This window comes from Xiphophorus maculatus, chromosome 22 (genome assembly GCF_002775205.1).
Source record: "Xiphophorus maculatus strain JP 163 A chromosome 22, X_maculatus-5.0-male, whole genome shotgun sequence".
In the NCBI taxonomy this organism is placed as follows: Eukaryota; Metazoa; Chordata; class Actinopteri; order Cyprinodontiformes; family Poeciliidae; genus Xiphophorus; species Xiphophorus maculatus.
Genome location: NC_036464.1, coordinates 1,981,001 through 2,001,965, shown reverse-complemented (window position 1 = coordinate 2,001,965; position 20,965 = coordinate 1,981,001). Strand labels below are relative to the sequence as shown.

General features: G+C 43.6%; 1 protein-coding gene across 2 annotated transcripts in view; it reads left to right on the top strand.

Annotated features, from left to right (window-relative positions):
- Positions 1 to 20,761, top strand: part of arfgef3 (ARFGEF family member 3) — a 37,294-nt gene extending 16,533 nt beyond the window's left edge. The window contains exons 15-42 of one of the 2 annotated variants that reach the window (XM_014471440.2): positions 53 to 405; positions 1,198 to 1,364; positions 1,441 to 1,606; positions 2,002 to 2,109; positions 3,256 to 3,471; positions 5,004 to 5,114; positions 6,269 to 6,419; positions 6,494 to 6,817; positions 8,267 to 8,400; positions 8,979 to 9,124; positions 9,592 to 9,771; positions 9,851 to 9,992; positions 10,086 to 10,208; positions 10,432 to 10,535; positions 10,611 to 10,755; positions 10,829 to 10,957; positions 11,305 to 11,481; positions 11,640 to 11,754; positions 12,236 to 12,338; positions 14,736 to 14,867; positions 15,022 to 15,152; positions 15,371 to 15,379; positions 15,989 to 16,207; positions 16,296 to 16,467; positions 17,158 to 17,259; positions 17,525 to 17,913; positions 18,537 to 19,023; positions 19,487 to 20,761. In XM_014471440.2, the coding sequence (XP_014326926.1) occupies positions 53 to 405; positions 1,198 to 1,364; positions 1,441 to 1,606; positions 2,002 to 2,109; positions 3,256 to 3,471; positions 5,004 to 5,114; positions 6,269 to 6,419; positions 6,494 to 6,817; positions 8,267 to 8,400; positions 8,979 to 9,124; positions 9,592 to 9,771; positions 9,851 to 9,992; positions 10,086 to 10,208; positions 10,432 to 10,535; positions 10,611 to 10,755; positions 10,829 to 10,957; positions 11,305 to 11,481; positions 11,640 to 11,754; positions 12,236 to 12,338; positions 14,736 to 14,867; positions 15,022 to 15,152; positions 15,371 to 15,379; positions 15,989 to 16,207; positions 16,296 to 16,467; positions 17,158 to 17,259; positions 17,525 to 17,913; positions 18,537 to 19,023; positions 19,487 to 19,678 (4,927 nt within the window). In that variant the 3' untranslated portion in view covers positions 19,679 to 20,761. The remainder of the gene's footprint in view (positions 1 to 52; positions 406 to 1,197; positions 1,365 to 1,440; positions 1,607 to 2,001; positions 2,110 to 3,255; positions 3,472 to 5,003; positions 5,115 to 6,268; positions 6,420 to 6,493; positions 6,818 to 8,266; positions 8,401 to 8,978; positions 9,125 to 9,591; positions 9,772 to 9,850; positions 9,993 to 10,085; positions 10,209 to 10,431; positions 10,536 to 10,610; positions 10,756 to 10,828; positions 10,958 to 11,304; positions 11,482 to 11,639; positions 11,755 to 12,235; positions 12,339 to 14,735; positions 14,868 to 15,021; positions 15,153 to 15,370; positions 15,380 to 15,988; positions 16,208 to 16,295; positions 16,468 to 17,157; positions 17,260 to 17,524; positions 17,914 to 18,536; positions 19,024 to 19,486) is intronic. The other variant, XM_023327890.1, reaches the window with a different exon arrangement.
- Positions 20,762 to 20,965: the final 204 nt, after the last annotated feature.

The following is a 20,965-nucleotide window of genomic DNA, read 5'->3' as shown; positions in this document are numbered from 1 at the left end:
TATTAAAAACAAGTTCCTCACCGTTTCATTCATGACTCTGGTTGTCCTGCAGCATGGAAGAGCAGGACTTGTCTCGGACAGAGTTTGACTCGTGCGATCAGTACTCCATGGCTGCAGAGAAAGACTCGGGGCGCTCTGACGTGTCCGACATCGGGTCTGACAACGTGTCTCTGGTGGACGAGGAGCAGCAGACGCCTCGGGACTGCCCGGGCCACCGCTCCCTGCGCACCGCTGCCCTGTCCCTCAAACTGCTGCGCAACCAGGAGGCAGACCAGCAGAGCGCCAGGCTGTTCGTCCAGTCGCTGGCGGCGCTGCTGCCCCGCCTCCTGGGACTGGCCTCCGCCCAGGAGGTGGACCTGTCGCTGCAGAACTTCTCCTCCACCTTTTGCTCCGGGCTGCAGGCTGGTAAGCGAAGGGAAGAGGGATCAGCAGAGATTCAGTGAGATGATGATGTAGTTGTAGAACAGAACAGACTTTGTTTGGGTTGCTCAGTAACAAACAGCATGTTTACTGACCAGCTGACTGAGCAGCTCCTAGTGTCTCCACTGTTTAATTCAAGCAATCAAATATTCTGGAGGACGAAGTTTAGAGTTCACAGATGATAAAACGAACTCAGCTACTGCAGAAGATTTCTGTGAAGTTAATTATCCGTCATGATTTGTAATGGAAAAACAAATCTTTTAGTTTTTTTACCTTTGGATGTTCGGCCAGAATGTTATGATGGTCCTGAACGTATGAAATGTTCTTAAACTTTTGGATTTAAATTCCTTTCACTCACAGTTTCACCTCCTCATGTTCAGTTTATAAATGAAAAACTGGATATTTTTGTCTACTTTCCCTCAGTTTTCTGTTAAATGAGTCCAAGAGACAAACTCAGATGTAAATTCACTCCTATTTATACTATTTGGTCTGAATTTTTCCGGCTCCTTTTTGCCTCTTAGATCTCACATGAAACTCAGTAGATGCATCAAAATGACAGGATAACATCAGAAGGTTCCCATTCTCTAAGATACCATTTATATACCATTTATTCTGTATTGATTGTTGGCTTAAATTCTTGTCTGTGTCTCAGTTGATAAAAGCAGTGGCCTTGTGAGTGCTTGTCAGGGCTCAAATGAAGTTCTACTGTTTAATAATGAATTTTAAAGTTTGTTGTTTGGCTCTCTAAAGCTAGGTGTCGATGTTTCCTTCGTTCAGGTGGGATTCACTCTCCAGGCTTTGAATTGGGCGACTCTCTGAGCTGCCAGGCTCTGATGAACGCAGACGGTCTCTACCTGGTGTCGTACTACGCTCTGCTGCTCAACCTCAAGCTCTGCTGCTGCGACTACTACAGGCGGAGAGAGCTTCCCCCCGCCCTCAGCCTGGTGAGCAGAGCCACAGCGACAGCTTCTCTCCTGAGGCTCTGCGCAGCTGATGAGCGTTTCCCTTCATGTTCTGCAGAAGGAGTTTGTTCGGCTGATCCAGAGCAGCGGAGTCCTCGTGGTTCTGTGCCAGGCCTGGATCGAGGAGCTTCACCACCAGGTGTTGGAGCGCAACCTGCTGGCTGACGCCGGGTACTGGTGCTCACCAGAAGACCGCACGCTGCCGCTCATCACCATGCTGACAGGTCTCCCTGAAAAGCTGCTTTTCTTATATTCTTCATGCTTCTTCAGACAGAAATCCAACTCACCAGAGAAGAAAACCTCATGTTGGAGAACCCAGTAGATTATAAACCCAGTGTGCTGCAGTTGCATTTTGTTTATAAATGGCAATCTTTGCTATATTTACTGATAATTTTCTCCAGAGGAATCATGCATCTGCACATCCTGCTGGTCTCTGATTGTTTTCCATTTCCTTGTAACTCTGTATTTAAGGGACTGAACTTCAAACTGAAGTTCTTACAGTTTTAGAGTTTAGGAATGGGTCAACTGTGGGGAAAAATAAAACATGTATGTAGTGGATTGTTTCCAAAAGACAAATATCTGAATGAATATTTGATGCAAGTTATTTTTGTTGTCTCAGACATCGACGGCCTGGGCAGCAGTGCTATTGGAGGTCAGATGATCCGGAGGCCGTCCAGCCAATCAGCGCTCAGCTCTGAGAGGCCTGGAAGTGACACAGCGACTGCAGGTCTGTAACTCAAGGCGGACATCTTGTTTAGAGTCATGCATTCATGCTAATGCTTTACTGTGAGGACCAAGAGGCTGATGCTCAGATCCCCTATTGCTGGTTTTGATTTGCTTCTCATAAAATTTTATTGTGTTTTGAACAAATAACAGCAAATTTCCTGCAAGTTTTTCTGCTGTGGAAGAAAATTACCTTCAACTTAATAGCTGAAGGCTGAACCAAACGTTGGCATTGAAGGCTGGATGAGAAACAAAACCAATAAATAATTAGCTCTGAGATCATTTTCTTTATAAATAAATCTTGTTTACTTCATATGTGTTGATATGTAATAGTGAAGTAATATCTTAATGTTGCATTAGATATGTCTAGGGTTTATGTCTTTAGCATATCAGCAATAAATTCCATCAAAAGAAAACATTCAGTAACATGCAGTTTATATTTACTTACTTGAAATTATGTGTCAAAATTTACAATTTGGACACTGAAAATATAGAAACTTCCATAAAATATCAACAATTAATTTTAAGAAAGTCAGAATATATTTTTTCTTCTCCTGCAACAGCAAATTATCCTAAACTGAACAGTTTTTTTTTTAAACAAAATCAGGTGTATTGTTTAAGTATAAGTGATTTTACATGATTAGAAAGCAGAGCTGGCTGTTCCTGTCTAGACAGAAAGAATAAATATTTGGTTTAATGGATACTTTATTAAATTATGAGGAATAGTTTTAAAATATTGCCAGCTCTTTTTGAATCTGTCATCAGAGATCAATGAAGAAAGCCTACAGAAGAGAGAGATGATAGAAAATAAAAAGATGAAGACAGATATGGAGGAATGAGTCAGTGACTTCATCTGCAGTCTTCTAACACTTTATCTGAAGAGATGTGCATAAAACTGACATGGCACCTGCACTAAATGTTGCATTAGAACTCTCAGCTTTGCATTATTCAGTAAATAATGATGCTTATGATAATACAAAACTCCTTTATGTTCACGGCAGCTATTATGTCCTTCAATTAAAGTGCTACCACAGAAACTCGTTAACCGTGAGTCACGCCTCATGACATCATCGTTTTTCTTCTCTTCAGGATCAGAAACCAGCTTGTGATGCTAGCTGCAGGTTTCTCTCCCTCCTTTCTTTTTAATCAGGTGCCGTGTTCTCCCGCTTCATCCTCACCGGCGTGTGGAGGAACCTGATTGATGTGCTGTCCACGCCTCTGACGGGCCGCATGGCGGGCAGCTCCAAGGGCCTGGCCTTCATCCTGGGGGCCGAGGGGCTGAAGGAGCAGAGCCAGAGGGAAAGAGACACCATCTGTCTGAGTCTGGATGGCCTGCGGAAAGCCGCCGCGCTCAGCTGCGCGCTTGGTGGGTGAAACCTTTGACCTGTGTCTGCTCTTTCTGCAGAAACAGGGATGGGTGTAATAAATCAAGTTTAAAGACAACCAGGGATTCAGCAGAGCGGTCAGGGCGTTCCTGGACAGCTCTGTCAGGAAAACGTAGCCGGCCAGCGGGCTGAGATTTATGTCTGGATACCACAAGGTCACGAGGAGCACAGCGTTGGTCCTGAAGGCAAGACGGATGGCGTAGTGATGAGTGTGAAGAAGGGTTTGATGTGCTGCTGGGTGCCAGGGCCTGCAGAGTTTCAGACTTAGCTGACTGTTTGTCATTGTTTGGACTTTGTTGCGCTGTCAGGTGCTTCAGAAGGCAAAACTTAGGATTCTTTAACAACTCAAGCAATCAACTGATGTAGAGTCAGAAACAACAACAATAATATCTAAACCTCAATTTTTCATACCAGTTTAGCTGCGGAGGATCCCAGGGCTCTGGCGCTTATCTCCTACAGTCAGAGTAAACCCAGAACTGATCACCAGTTTATCACAAGGCAACAGGGGAGATTTAGTGTCATCTGAATAGAAATGACTTATTAATTTTTTTAACAGGAAAAGGAATTGAGCCTCTCTCAGTATAATTGCTGTTTTACAACAGCTTCCTGTTCTGCAGAACATAAAAAACACAGAAATACCAATAAAATACAACTTTGTGGTAATAAAATATTTATGACAATATGAAAAGAATGGGTCTGAAAACGGACCCCTGGGGAACTCCATCAGTGACTGAGTGAGTTTGTGTTGTTGCATTAGAAACCTGCTCGGTTCTGCCGGTGAAGGCTGATCTGAACAGGAAGTGATGACGCCTCTGCTGTGGCTGTTCCTGCAGTTTGGAGAATCATCCTCATCTAAAGTTTAAAGGTTTCACTAAAGACCCCAAATCATTGTGTTCTGATCATTTGATAAGATTCAGAGAAAGGTTTTGCTGTGGTCATAAAATATCAAAGAGATCTTCCTCATTTTTTCTTCATGAATTGTTTTAAAACCTCAGATTATTCAACAGGAGGTTTGAAACTAAATATTGTTTTCTTCTTTCTGCAACCATCTTCCTAATATATTGAATGGATTTATACTGACAGCAGGGAGCTTTTAAAGGGATTTTATATTCACACACAGATGACTGTTTTCCTTCCCAGGAGAAAACCTCTCAAGCTAACTTAGTTTTGTTGACTAAGTTAAAATTGTTTCTCAGGTTAATTTTTTTAGATTTTTGGTTTATTCCTGTCTGTCAGTGATGGAATATTTCACTTTAACCAAACATGGTGAATAATAACCAGAACCAGTTAATTATCACTGAGGAATCCAGGTTGTAATTATCACAGAAAGATGAATGAATATGAATGAACAGATGGTGTCAAACCTCAGCTGGGTTTCAGTTTCATTTCTGATCCCTGGTTCTACACCAGTGGAACAAATACTAATTTTAGAAAACACAATAAAGACATTTCCTCTTTTGATCTGACCATGAACTGAAGCTGATCATGTTTTTTGGCCGTTTTCCTCTTTCAGGCGTTGCTGCTAACTGTGCATCAGCTTTAGCCCAGATGGCTGCAGCCTCCTGTGTGCAGGAGGAGAAGGAGGAGAAGGAGGTGGCAGAGATGGGAGACGCCATCACACAAGGTACCGAGTATGACAGCGCCATCTGGAGCGTCAAACGTGCACGGATCGTTTTCATTAAAGAAGCTTTGTACAAAAATCCACGGCTTGAAATCCGAAAGAGAAAATTCTCCAAATGAAACGCCTTTAATATAAACTCCTAATTCAGAAATATCAGAGTGAGACGCTAATCTCACTCTGTGTGCATGACTAAGGATGGCTCAGTAAGAAACGGATCTCTACTGACATCTAGTGGCCAATTTGGAAAACAAAGCTGGAAATTTCAGCTAATGATTTGTAAATACATTCAACATCATTTTCCAACTGACTTGACAAATATTTTTAATGAATAAATCATGCAGGGCTGCAGCTCAGTTGTTCTAGTTTTCAGTGTAGCAGAGGGGATCATGTTCATTTAATTTGTTAATTTACTAGGAAATCAGTAAAACATGGCAAAGTGCGAACATTAATTAGTCCTTTTTCTGAAGAATATAGTCTGTGAAAGCCTAAATAGAAACATCTGAGTTCTGTTTAACCACCAGTTATTGCTGAGATGCTCCCCAACTATTAGAAAAACATTTAAATATGCATAAACTCCATCATGGGAGGCTTCATAAATTTGCAGTAAGAAACGCTGATAGATTTCTCTACAGACTGTAAACAAAGTTTTGATGAGAGAAACAAGAAAACATGTTTCACAGCAGAAAATCATTTGAATTGTTAACACCTGTTTCCACTTTCTACACAATCACAGTTTATGTTTGGGTTTTAAAAATAAACTTAATGGATATGAATTATTTTCCTTCACATATTCATTTGGAGCTGACCAGCCATTTGGTCTGTTAGTGTTCATGTTCAGGAATGTGGATAACTAAAAAGTGGCTGCAATCTGTGATAACAGTAGATTTAAGTAAAAAAAAAACTTAATTTTCTGTCATTACAGAAAAAAAACACATAACATAAAAATGAAAATAACTGTAAAGACTTTAATAAACTTCAGAGTTGGAATACTTTTGAGGACCTGACTCCTAAAACTGGTCATAGATCAAATTTCTCATTTTAAGTCTCTTGAATGGAATCCGTTTTAAAACCTTCCTTCATGTGTGGATGTGAGCTGAGCTCAGGTCTACGTCCTGCATGCCTTTGCTCCATCTCTGCCGTCTTGTTGCTGTTGACAGTGAAGCAGCGCGTTGAGCAGCGGCTGGAGCAGATGGGCCGTCCGCAGGGAGTCCGCCTCCACACGGCTCATGTGCTGTGCATGGACGCCATCCTGAACGTGGGCTTAGAGATGGGCAGCCACAACCACGACTGCTGGCCACACGTCTTCAGGTACCAACACCCAAACCTCACCCTGCTGAAGCCGTAAAGTCATAAAGACTCACCACGGTCCGGCTCTGTCTCAGGGTGACGGAGTACATCAGCTCTCTGGAGCACACCCACTTCAGCGACGGCTCCCTGCAGCCGTCCTCCCTGACCACCATCACCCAGCAGAGCCAGCAGGCGGCGGGCGCGGCCGGCGTGGACCTGGGTCTGGAGCTGAGCTGCGATCCAAGCCCAGAGGCGGCCGAGCTGAGCCTGAGCCAGCCGGTCATCCAGCCGCTGTCCATCCAGGAGCTGCTGAAGGAGAGCAGCAGAGGGGGGCGGGGCCTGGACCTGAGGAGCGGCAGCCTGATGATGGGGACCGGCGCCGCCAAGGCCGTCTGCACGCTGTCCACGCAGGCGGACAGGTTGGACCTCGCTCTGAAGTGGCTGTGATGTTTTAACCATGTGATGCTGGAGTCTGACTTAGACTGCTTTCATTCTACAGTTGTGATTTCAGTTAAAACACATTTTATTAGTGTGTTTTACAGGTTTATTAATGTATTTATGAGGGTCAAAGTGTCGCATCAAGCATCCACCATGAGGTGCTGTGCTGAAGTACACCCAGCAGGTGGCAGTAGAGTGAATCCTGCTTGGTTCTGTGTATGAAAGTGTTTTTATGTGTACAAGTTATCATAATGCAGATAAATTCATAAAATCAGGTCAGTTTGTGTAACAGTCAGGGAGTTTTCTGAGAAACAGAGTCAAGATTTCAGCTGACGTCCTTCAGTCGCATGTGCAAAACATTCGACTCAATATGAATGAGCAACACACACGCACGAAAACACACACCCACGCCCACACACACACTGTGAAGTGAAGCTGCCTCTGTGAGTGTGTGCTTCTGCTTAGACCAAGGATCATCTCTTATGTAAGCACTTATCCGAGCTGCTTTTGCAGGGAATAAAGAATATTCTCTCTGATCCTCTGGAGCAGATGGACTGAACACATTTCTGATGTGAAACTTTCGCCAAACAGTAGTAAACAGACCAAAAGGCTGTCCTCACACACAGCTGGACCCGTTTCTCTGCATCTTCATTTATGACCCTCAGTTTAGCAGCTCTTTATGCAGCTGGTCACCAATTATCTGGACATCCTGGTTATGTTGCATTTGCTCCATTTTCAAACTAAACATTTCAAAATAGATTTTATTTTACTAAAAAAGCTGGAGTTCATCAAAGGAAAACTTTGTATTTCTTTGTTTCCAGGTCTGAAGTTCATTGATTAATTTGCAGGTTAAAATATTGAAATGTTTTAATATGAGTTTGATCTTCTAAGGTATATTTAGGCATCTTTCTGCCATTAAAGAGAAAATAAATGAAGACATTTTTCATAACTAAGTAGTTAATGTTATAGTTTTCCTATAAAGTTATTCCAAATGGTTTTTGTAACTTAGTTTCTATAAATTCCTGCTTTAAACATCAACACAGTTTGAATTCAATTCTAAAATACTTTATTAATCTCAGAAGAATAAAATTATTATATAAGTTTTTTCAACTAGTTGTTATAGATGCAGAAGGATCTCCTGTAGAGGCCAGTGTTACAGTGGTTTTAATGCAACCTCTGACTGAAGCCACTGTCTTGTTGTATGAGAGTCTGATGAAGAGGATGATGAGGGTCATCTGTAATGTTCTTCATGTAATTCAGAATCCTTTTCACACCATAATCTCCAGAGATTTGAGATTAGAAAACTTCTAATACATTATTATTAAAAACTTGAATTAATTGCATTTACGCCCGTTAGTGAAGAGAACCTTCAGATCTTCCTGTTGTCCTTATGATGGTAATGAGTGTGTGTGTGTGTGTGTGTGTTCCAGGCTGTTTGAGGAAGCGGCTACGAAGCTGAACCTGGTCGGTCTGGTCGGCTTCCTGCAGCAGCTCAGGAAAGCTTCTCAGTCTCAACTCTTCAACTCGGCTACAGAGACCGGAGATTACTCTCTGGCAATGCCGGGTAGGAAACGCAACCTGCAAAAGTTCACACACGTTTCTGTCACTTCAGGGAGAATACTCACAGCCTGAGGAGTCAGGAAGAAAACATGGACAGAGACGGTAAAAACATGTTGACAGAGAGCCAGGGAAGAAAGTCACCAGCAGTAAGAGAAGGTCAGAGGTCATTTCAGGTTATTTCTAGGAGGAAGATATTTCAGAGCTTCCAGTCTGAGTGGACTGGAGATTCAACCAACCAGTCCTGCAGATTCAGCCAAGTTCAGAGAAATGATAAAAACCTCTGAGCCCTCCTCCTGAGACTCTACAGGTTTTAATGGACTAAAAGTTCATAACACAACAATCAGAAAAAACCGAACAAGTGTGGCAGAAGGAGAAAGTTTGAAAACATGGAAACATGAATTAGGTTTGACGAACGGACAAATTTCCTCTGGACAGATGAAACCAAAGATGAGATTACTGTCATTTCTCAAAGTAATGTTAATATCCCAGATAATGATCAATGTAAAGAATAAATAATCATCTTCAAGCTCAGACTGTCTTGTTGTCGTGGAAACCGTCATGATTTTCTCTGGTTGTGTTCAGGAGTAGCCAAGTCGACGTCGGAGCGCCGCAGCGCTCTGCATCTCTACCGTCTGGGAGAGGCCATGCTGAGGATCGTCAGGAACAAGAACCGGCCGTTGCTGCACATGATGAGGGCCTGGAGCGTGGTGGCGCCCCACCTGGTGGAGGTAGGGAACTGCAGCAGAGAGGAACTGGAGATGGTCTTCTGAAATATTCTTTCTGCTCCGATTGTCTCGTTTCTCCTCAATCACTCCGTTAATTACACTGCAAAAACTTAAAATCTTACCAAGTATTTTTGGTCGAGATTCTACTGCAAATATCTTAGAACACTTGAAAATAACTTATAAATAACTTTTCAGCAAGGAGGAGCTTGTTTTAGGTCAATACTTAATATAACAAGACATTATTTCACATATGAGTGAAATAATCTGCCAGTGGAACTAGAATGTTTTCATCAATATTAAGGAATTATTGACTATAACAAACTACTATATCTTGCTGAAAAGTTACTTATAAGTTAGTTTTGTCTTATTTATTAGCACTACAAAAATACTTTCTAAGATTTTGTGTTTCTGTGGTGATTGATTTATGATTTATTTTGCATTCTGGGGGGTAAAAAATGTTTCGTTTCCAGGCTGCTTGTCACAAAGAGCGCCACGTTTCCCAGAAGGCTGTTTCCTTCATCCACGACGTTCTGACCGAGGTTCTGACAAGCTGGGCGGAGCTTCCACACTTCCACTTCAACGAGGCACTGTTCAGGCCGTTTGAGCACATCATGCAGCTGGAGCTCTGTGACGAGGACGTCCAGGACCAGGTGAGGTCCGGTCCGGTCCGGTTTGCCGCAGCACAGGGAAGGTTCCACCCACATGCTCCAACCCGGTCGTCTCCCCCAGGTGGTGACGTCCATCGGGGAGCTGGTGGAGATGTGTTCCCCTCAGATCCTGTCCGGGTGGAGGCCTCTGTTCAGCGCCCTGAGGACCGTCCACAGCAGCAGGGCGGAGACCAAAGACTACCTGCTGGGAGAATACTCCATGGGTAAACTGGCAGACTGGAGACAGACGCTGGTTATCACAGACAGTTTAACAGTTCAGATTATTTCCTCCTGTTCTGGCCTCTCGCTCCATGCAGGGAAGTCCCAGGCTCCCGTGTTTGACGTCTTCGAAGCTTTCATCAACACAGACAACATCCAGGTGTTCGCCAACGCCGCCACAGACTACATCATGTGTCTGCTGAAGTTTGTCAAAGGCCTGGGTGGGTTTGGTTTTTTTTTTAATCTCTTCACATTTCCAGACCTACAGGATTTATTCCTGATGGAATCAGAATCCTGCGTTTGCCTGTTTCATGTCTTTGTTCAGAGCAGCTGGGATTAACATTTCTCAGAACTTTCATTTCATTTTTGACCTTTAGATGTGACTGTTGTAATTGTGCATCACTTTTTGCTCGTAATGCCAGTTTTCTGTGTGTTTGTGTGCAGGAGAGGTGGACTATAAGGAGATTGGAGACTGTGTTCATGTGTCCGGGTTCAGCTCCACTGACCTCTGCGTTCCGGCTCTCGACTACCTGCACAAATGTTCCCAGGTAGGACCTCGCCTGTCCTACTTTGTCTGCGTCGCAGCAGTTTGTTGCCTCTCATCAGGTTCTGTTGGGTTCTAGCTGCTGGCTAAGATCTACAAGATGCCGTCCAAGCCGGTGTTCCTGGGCGCCCGGCTGGCCAATCTGCCCCTGCGGTCGCAGGAGCGCTCCGTCAGCAGCGAGGACGGAGTCGACTGCGTCCTGCAAGAGTTCGACGACGACACAGGTGAAGAAGACTTCCTGTTCCTCCCAGTTCGTTTCCTGTTTGGGGTCCAGCTGAGGTTTCCTCTGCGCTGCAGGTTTAATCCAGGTGTGGATCTTACTGCTGGAGCAGCTGACCGCCGCCGTGTCCAACTGCCCCCGGCAGCACCAGCCCCCCACCCTGGAGCTGCTGTTCACGCTGCTCAGAGAGGTCACAGCTGTTCCAGGTGACGCTCAGGAACATAGCAGAACCTCTCTGGCTTTACTGTCTGGTCTACAGAAAACACCTGGAATATTGTTAAATATTCATAAATCTGCATAAAAAACAGACGTTTGTTGGGATTTCATAAAACCTGGAAGTATCAACTGTTCTGTGCCAATGATGCACACCTTGATGACTCAAATATTGCAGCATATGAGTTCAGTATGAAGCAGATGTTAAGGAGTGCAGCACATGGCATAAAATCCATATCTTAAACAATGATGCTTTAAATGCTTTATTGTTCAGGGTTTTACCTTCCTGTGTCTCTACCCTCAGCGGTTTAACAAACTGACCGCTCCACACCACCTGCAGGTCCGGGCTTCGCCATCTTCGCTGTCATCCAGCTGCTGCTTCCTGTAATGTCACTGTGGCTGCAGCGTAGCCATGGCGACCACTCATACTGGGACGTGGCGGCGGCGAATTTCAAGCATGCCATCGGCCTGTCGTGTGAGCTGGTGGTGGAACACGTCAACAGCTTCATCCACTCAGGTGAATCTCCACCTGTCCTGCCACAGAGCTGATTCTCACTGAGGTTCTCCTGATGTGATCAGGAGGAAATGGAGCATGACTGATGTCTTGTTTCTTCCTCCTCTCCTCCCTGATTGGACGGTTGTGTTTACAGTCTGGTTGTTTGTTTCTCTCTGCAGACATCGGCTACGAGTCTCTGATCAACCTGATGCTGAAGGATCTGTTCAAGCTGCTGGTGGCCTGCGTGTCTGAACCTGCAGAGACCATCTCCAGAGTGGGCTGCTCCTGCATCAGGTCGGCACTCAGACCATCGTTTTCTACTGGCTTCATGAGTCACAAGAAAATATTTCACTGTAAAATTATTTAGCATCTTTAGCTGTAAAAAAATAACCCTTCGAGTTCTCAGCTTGTCGATTTTGACCTGTGCAGGTCAAACAGTTGGGCCCCATCTGGTCTAAAGGTTTTATCATGAACAGTTGCAGCAGATATTTTGTTCTCTGTCCACTGAGCAAAATTATATATATACTTTATGACAGAAATATTACACTAATTATTTTGTATATCTTCAGAGACATGATATGAAGGTGCCTTTATTAATATAATTTACCTTTAAACAAAATGTCCTCCAGGACAAAGATGGTTGTATAATATGTAAAACCAGTGTGGGAACCATGGAAACCATGGGAACCAGTCATATAGACATGATGTTCTGTCTTGACTCTTAACTGCTTTGCTTCATGTGTGTGTGTCTTTGTGTGTGTCGGTGTGTGTGAAGGTACGTGTTGGTGACTGTGGGTCCGGTGTTCACAGAGGAGATGTGGAGGTTGGCCTGCTGCGCTCTGCAGGATGCGTTTTCTGCAACATTAGAGCCTGTGAAGGTACACACACACACACACACACACACACACACACACACACACACACACACACACACACACACACACACACACACCATCAGCTGATACAGATAACAAGGCTGCATGAACTCAGAACTGCATAAGAACAGATTAAACTGACCCAAGACATCTGAAACTGATTGGAGCAAAACGTATCAGAACTCTTTAGCGACTAATGCTCACATTAGGCTTTCAAACAGAAGTTTAACTCTCCCTCTCTCTCTCTGTTTCTCTCTCTCTCTCTCGTCCTGCAGCTTTTCGTGCCAAAACATTGTTTGTTTTTTTGTTTCATTTTAACGGATTAAAGTCAGAAACCAAAACATTCAGCCTTAAGTGAAAATAAAGCTTCAACAGGCTGAACAAAAGGAGGCATAATGACTTCTTTAAAACATGTTATTGTGAATATCATAATAATGAAGCCTATCCAGGCTTCACACTGTCTTCTCATACAAGACAAATGAGAATATGAAGACTACAGACAGAATGTATATTATATACTCTCACATTTCAAAAAGCAGCATCTTACTGCTGCCAGTAAGAATGAAACATCGTTTTTATCTCAGATTTGAACCGAAATGAAAGTTGCTTTGATTTCTTTGACAACATGCAGGAAAGGCTTCATCTGACCCAGAACTAAAACATCAGATGGTACCGAGCTCTCGTGCCTGTTTCATTTGATTAAACCCCAGCAGGCTCGGCTTTATGAGGACTTTGTGTTAATTTGTTGATGACGGCACCTGCTGTGTGTGTCTGGGTTTACTGAGAACATCCTCAGTGAGTCGAACCCCTGCTGATCCACTTCATTCCTGGCTCCGGTTAACATAGACGGGACTTCAACAGGAATCTGACTCTGGAATATTCCTGCCTGACTGCAGCTAAGCAGCTTTACTGATTAAACCTCCTGTGTGTGTGTGTGTGTGTGTGTGTGTGTGTGTGTGTGGTTCAGAAAGAGAGATGATGACATCTATTGATCCTGCTGTCAATGGCTTTTTTCCTGAATCCTCAACAGATCAAATAATTTTATATTCACAATAATCAACATGTTCTTAAAAAAATTAAATAAAACACACAAGATGAACTTAAAAAAAATGTAATTAAATAATTTTAAAACAGGAATAATGTCTTTTATTATCCATATCAAACAGCTCAGAGATGCTCTGATAGGAACAGGTTTGCCTCATCTTCATGTAAAGGTAGAATTTTCTGAAAGTTACAGTAACAGTGACGCTCTGATCATTTTGTGTTTCTAAGTTGGTGTGACGGTCTCAGTGCTACATGGTATTTCTGTATTTTTGGAGTTTTAGTGTAACGGCTCCTCTGGGGTTTGAAACAACCTGGAACATCCAGTCCAGCTCTGTGAGTCGGATCAGTTTTAAGGAACATTTCAGATATTATATAATTTATCTTTAGCCTTTTTCACTGCTAATTGATGTAGGAACAAAGATCAAAATAATGACCAGCAGCTTCTTGTGATCCTTTTGAATAAAACTAAAACCTAAAAATACTAAAACTTCATTTTGCTTCTTTTTCAAAATTATTCTCTACTTTGCAAGTCCATCTCATAAAATCCCAACAAAGTTTGTGCCTGTTATACCACAAAGTGTTTTGTAAGGCACAGTAATTGAGTTGGAAAGTTTATTTTATTATTAAGTATTTTTATTGATTAATGTGTCTTTATTATTTAAGACAAGATCCTGCCAGTCTTTGTGCATCGCTGCAGGACGCTCGTTATGTTGACATATTGTCGTGTTTTAGGTCTCAGTCTTTTTATTGCCATTGGCTGTAAAACCAATCAGCTTCTGAGGTTTTGTGAAGCTGAGTTATGAGTGGCTCGCCTTCAGCTTTACTGATTTTTACTGTACGTGTCTCTTATTAGTAGAAAATTACAAAACAAACAGCTGAAGTTAATAAAAGTCAGGACAGTTGATGTGTGATGTCTCAGGTTGGATGTGACAGTCATCCTCTGCTTCACTCGCAGCTTAAATCTGCAGTAAGTGGCTCATGCCTCAGACATCTGATCATGTGACCTTTGACAAGCTTTATGGAAAAGCTGCTTTTGTTTGTGACACATTCAGGTCATGCCTGATCCAGAGTAAACACAATATTTATCTACAACCCAGAGAGAGTATTACTGGAGCTGATCAGGTGGCTGATCAGGGAAGTACGTTCCAGGATGGGAATATTCTGGAGTTCTTCAGGGTGTGTCCTGTTGGAACCGCTAACAATGCAACCAGACTCCACATAGATGGACAAACATCCTCCATTGACTCTGGTTTGATGAGAGTAGCTGAAGTTCTGCTTGCCAGCAGAATGTATAGAAAACTCATCACATCAGCAGATTTCTGACGGGGATTGCTTTGTTTTTGTCTGTTTCTGTAGAACCTTCTGGCGTGTTTTCATAGCGGCTCTGACAGTTTCTCTGGAGACGCCTGTGAGGTGAAGGTGGCGGCTCCGTCTCACTCTCCATCGGCTGAGGCCGAGTACTGGAGGATCAAAGCTATGGCTCAGCAGGTCGGTTAACAGATCCTAAAACTAAATGAGACATTAACTTTTTACACAAACTGTTTCCATTAAATGAATTAAATAGATGAGTGTGGCATGTAAGACTGTAGTAGAGCAGAGGATGATCCAGAAACGTTTGAGTCATGTCCTCTCTGTGTCTCAGGTCTTCATGTTGGACACTCAGTGCTCTCCAAAGACGCCCAACAACAAGGACGGCTTTGAGCATGCTCAGTCCTGTGTGCTGATCATCGAGCTGCCAGCTGACCAGCAGTCCAACGGGCATGCTCAGAAGAGGTGGACCCTGGTCTCACTCACTGATGCATGTTTTAATTCTCCAACCCCAAATCAAATCTCTCTGCTGGTTCTCACTGACATTCTGTCCAGCTGGCACATTGCTTCTGGTTTTCTGTTAAATCCAAATCAGTGTCTCCTCCAGGTTGTGCTGCTGAGATTATTCTCTCCATGTCTGTCTCATGAACTCTCTCTGTTCTCTTTCTGCTGCTGTGCTGCAGGAAAATTGGGTAAGGCAGTTTTCTGACATCACTGTCAGATTTATTAGAGAGACAGATGCTCACATGCAGCAGTCATCTGTAGCGTGTTCATAATCACACGGCATCATTCACCATCAGAAGTGCACAACACGCAGAAAATGAACAGACTGTAGCAGATTAAACATTCCTGTCTGAGTGACAGGATGACAGAATGAGTCTCTTCTCTGACCTGCTGCTGATGATTAAAAAATATCTACCTTTAACTCTGATCCGGCTTCACATCAGCTTTTAAATCAATCCATAACTTATTGTTTTCAACCAAAACAATTCTTACGCTGTCATCTACAGTTTTTAGAGCTTATATAAAAATTTACCTGCTGCTTCTCTGAAATCTTCTACATGTTTAATATAATTAGGATAAAGTGTTGTGTAACTCTGTTCATCATATTTTTCAAAGCTTACCTCATTATGTTTCTAATAAACGTAATGAATAACAGTGATTCAGTGGGATGTGATTATTTTTATTTTACATCTAAAATCATGTTTTAGTTGATTTTTCTGTAGAAAGCTGAGACAAAGATTTTAGTTTTATTGTTAAAACCGACTGAACATGATTTATCATTTTTTTCCCTCCTCCAGGATCCCGTTCCGGACCATCGTGGTGAGCCTGCTTTCCCATCAGGTCCTGCTCCAGAACCTCTACGACATCCTGCTGGAGGAGTTCGTCAAGCAGCCTGAAGGCAACGAGCGGGTGACCCCTGTGACCTCTGACCCCAGCAGACCCACCGCCGGCTTCCTGCGCTACATCTCCATGACAAATTTAGCCATCATCCTGGACCTGCTGCTGGACTCTTACAGGTTGCTGCTGTGTTTAACATAAACTGGGACAGCCAGGTTGTACTGGTTCAGAGCGGTTCTGACCGGTGCGTTGGTGTCGTCTCTGCAGGACGGCTCGGGACTTTGACACCCGGCCGGGTCTGAAGTACCTGCTGATGAAGGTGTCGGGTGTTTGTGGAGCAGCAAACCTTTACCGTCAGTCGGCGATGAGCTTCAACCTGTACTTCCAGGCGCTGCTGTGCGCCACGCTGAGCCAGGCTGAGAGCATGACCGCCCAGCAGGTGGGAACCAATCAGCAAAATGACCTCAGAGTCACTCAGTAATCCCTGCTGATGCTCTAAATGACCATTTTGAAATTGACTGTGGGTCACATCGTATTTTAGAGTATTCTGATGTTTAGCAGCAAAAACTGATCCCAGTTTAAATTCAATAGTTAAATCCTTTTTCATTCTCCCAGTTCAGCATTAAGCCAAAACTGTTTCTTAATGCATCAAAATATTAAACCAAAGTTATGTTCAGCCTGATTCAGACATCTTTAGATTTGAATTAATTACTCACCTTTTCTTTCTATAAAAGACGGTGATGAAATGAACAAGAATATAATAAATATTCCGCCTGTGTTGGAGGAGTTCAAGGAACTCATTCGTTCCTTAATGAGTTCAGTATTTTCCTGCAGCTGGAGTTTAGTAAGAGTTAATATAATAATAATCAACAGAGGTATTTATAGATCAGAAATGTGTCAGATTTTTTCCCTGCCTTACTGTCTGCAGGCGTACTGAAAACATTTAGAGCAGGTATTTGAAATGTTTGGATTATATGAATTGATGTCATTTATTAAGTGTAATAATCTGAATACATTAGTGTCCACAAGTCACACATTGATGACCATCAGTTTCCACCTAAAACATTTACTAGTAAGTATTTTGTAATAAGAAAAAAACATTTTCTCCTAATTAAACGTTTATGTTCAGGTGAAGAGGATTCTGCATGAGGAAGAAGAAGGCAACTCTGACTCCTCCCACCCTGGCTCCGCCTCCTCAGAGGATGAAGATATCTTTGAAGAAACAGCACAGGTGACAAAAACATGGAGCCTGATTGGTGGAGCTGTTTGTGTTTCATTTGGTTACTATGAAGTTTAGTGTCGCTGAATCTGTCCATCTCATATTTTATATTCTCAGAAGAAAATAATAGCTAAAACTCTTTTCCAAACAAGTTCATATCATCCTAACTGACCTAAAACAGAAAGAAAATCATTTTTCTTTTTTCATTCAGTCGTTTAGATCTCAGGTTTCAGTTGCTTGCCGTGAGTCAGGTCATTGAGTCGGTTTCCTCTGGCAGGTGAGCCCCCCTCGCGGCCGTGAGAAGCGCCATCAGTGGCAGGCTCCTGCCCCGTCGCTCAGCGTCCAGCCTCTAGGGGGCGCCGACTGGGCCTGGCTGGTCAAGCGTCTCTACAAAGTGTGCATGGATCTGTGCAACAGCTACATCCAGATGCACCGGGACCTGGAGAGCACGCTGGAGGAGACGCCGCTGCTGAGAGGAGGCGGGGGGTCAGGAGGAGATCACGTTTTCTTCCTGCCTCTCTTCCATTCAGAGACTTCCACTCCGTCGTCAGCCGGCGGCTTTTCCGCCAGGGGGACGCCCTCAGAGGAGGGAGGGGTCAGAGGTCAGGGAGTAGATCTGAGTGCAGCTTCACCTGGAGAAACACCAACACCCAGCCCCAGATTCAGGTCTGACATCTCTCCTGCTACTGATTAATGATTAATGAACTTGCAGCTACAGTATGTCACCTCTATAAAAAATCTATTTTTTACAAATTTGTTTAAACTGATAATATGTTGCATTGCATGAGGTAAAATCTATGAAAAAACTCTCCTTCCAGTTCTACCGCAGTGATCAGTCAAAACAACCAGTCAGATCCAGGAGTGTCTCAGCTCTGTAAATTACTCATGTGCACACGCTGCTCAATGTGCTAATGACAGAGAAACAACTTACTGTTACAGAAAAAAATGTCTATCTACCGTCATCTGTGGCTATGCTAACTAGCTTTAGCATTCATGGCAGCCTCAGATGCAGTGAACCAGCTGTAGTGCAGCAGAAAGTGTGAGTGGTGCGTACACTATCATGACTGACAGCACTAAGACCCTCCTCCTGGCTCTGATTGGTTGTTTCTGACTGAGTGGTGAATTTCTGCAGTTCGCACTGTGTGAAGACAGAGGAACTCGACTTTTTTTTGTGTGAAAAAAGTGACATTTTTAACAGAAATGTAAAAAACTATTTTTATAAAGTCTACATTCTGTAACTAAATGTCTTAACCTTCATTCATCTTCTCAGCTATTTCTAAATCTTCCAGCTTCACAGGCAGTCTGCCGCACCACTTCCAGACCGGAGCAGAAAAGAGAGACTCCGGCATCACAGGGAGCTCGGTAGGAGGAGTTCCCAGCAGCGCCGCGCCCGGAAGGAGGAAGGAATGGTGGGAAAACGCCGGTAACAAACTGTACACCATCGCTACGGACAAAACCATCAACAAGCTGATGATGGAGTACAAACGCAGGAAGCAGCAGCAGCCGGTGCAGCAGCAGCAGCCGGTGCAGCAGAGCCACATCAACCTGTTCATGAAGGAGCAGGGCCGGGTGGCGCCGGGAGGAGCGGTGGGAGGAGACAGGAGGGGCCCCGTGGAGCTGCAGAGGCCCCAGCAGCTGGTGGACCAGCAGGGGCCCCCGCTCAGGCACTCGGTCAGCGCGGGGCCCGAAGTGCTGAGGCAGGAGAAGAGGCCTCGGTCAGGATCCACCATCAGCTCACACAGCGTCTCCCTGAGGGACTCCGAGGCCCAGATACAGGTGAGGGAGGAGAGACGAATTTTACAGCTAACAAACAAACTCTGATGTACTTTCATTACTTTTCTTTAAAACTGAAACTGAAGGGTTTGTTTCACCTGTCAGATCGCCCACAGAGTTTATTTATATGTCACACACGCCTCGTAGTTTTTTTACCAACAGTGAAATCCTCCAACATCTAAAGTCTGACACCACTCCAATTTTGTGTACAATTTCTGAAGAAGGAAGTTATGCTCAATGACTTTTTAAAAGTTTCCGTGTTTCCTTCAGTGGTTCTTGGTGCAGCGCCCCCACAGGCCAGGAGGGGAACAGGTTGCTCAAAAGGTTCTGTTGGTTGGACTCAGAGCAGAGTGGAAGAAAACCACAGCAGCTGGAGTTGGGACAAATGTTGCAACATGTGTTGCAACAAGTTGATGCTCCCTCCAGCTTGCTCCAGTTCTGACCTTTGACCCGTCTCTCTCTGCAGGCGTGGACCAACATGGTTCTGACCCTCCTGAACCAGGTCCTCCTCCTGTCGGACTCCACCTTCCTGGCGCTCCAGCCGGCGCTCTACCCGTGCCTCAGCCAGCTCTCCTGCCACGTCACCGACTCGCGGGTCAGGCAGGCGCTGCGCGAGTGGCTCGGCCGGGTCGGCAGACTGTATGACATCATCATGTGACATCACCGGGTCGATGAGGTGTGGCTGGGTGAAGGACACGCTGAGGATGTTGAGAGAAAGAAATGACCCTTTCACAGAGAGACGACTCAGTCAGCTGGACGGAGGAACTGTTGATTAAATGAATAAAGTTTGTAAAGAGTTGTTTGTACGATGGAGAGCATTTAAATATTAATGTGGCATTTTTGCTCTGGTTCCTTGTTAAAGTCTGATTTTCTGAATGGCTTTTATTTATTTCATAATATTCAGAGCACTTCTGTTTTTGCTGGTACATGTTCCTTGTCATCTTGGTACCGTCTGTGTTGTGTTGCTTCATATTTATTGTCATATTGTGATGCTTCCTTGTGCATCGCAGCATTCCTCTGAGACTTTTCCCACCTTTTATTACATATTTTGTGGATTTCTCAAAGTTCCAGCAGTCAACATGTGCATTCATGTTGCTGCTGCTGAAACAGAGAAAACAGCTTATTTGCTTTAAAACAAAAAAGGTAAAATAAAATAAAAAAAATCCACAAGGTGCCTTTGGGGGAGAATTTAATAAGCTGTTGCTTATCATCATTTCTGTTTTTAGTCAGTTACCAGGAAGTTTGAAGGAAGTTTCTGCTTTAACTAAGATCCAGCTTCGGTCTTTGGACCACAAACATTTCATTTCAGAGTCAAACAGGCGACTTATTGTGGATTTAATCCAATTGTGTTTTGGTCGTCTCTTTTCTAGCTTCAGCTCTTTGTGTCTCTGTAACGCTGAATGTGACTCCTGTTAAACATGGAACACTGAGGTATTTATTTAAACCAAATACAACATGCAGAATATGGATTTATGGCCTCTTCTTGAATTCTGCAATGTTTTTATGCTTCTTCTCTCACTGTGAAGATCATTTTGTTTGAAATTTGACATGTGAGAAACGTGAAGCTGGTTATGGTGTTACTGCTGTCGCTGTTTGTTCCTGATCTGTCTGCAGCTGAATCTCTGAGGGCTGAAACTGAAAGCTGCAGGTTAACAAAATCTCCTGAAACATGTTCAACATCTTCTGTTACTGATTGAATGTCTTCATTTAAAATACAACCAGATCCAGCTGAATTGTCCAAGCGGACTCTTGTCTTCTTTATAAAGGAGTAAAATATGGGGCCAAAACATAGATGATTATTGAAAGTAATGCTCTGTAGTGTGCATTTAAAGTTAAAAGTCTAAATAGTTTGTGTCCAGGATGTGGGGGATCTGCAGAGATGTTTTCCTGACCATATTAAGACGGTTCTGTCCCAGTAAAGATCAGGCAGTTTTTAGCTCACTTT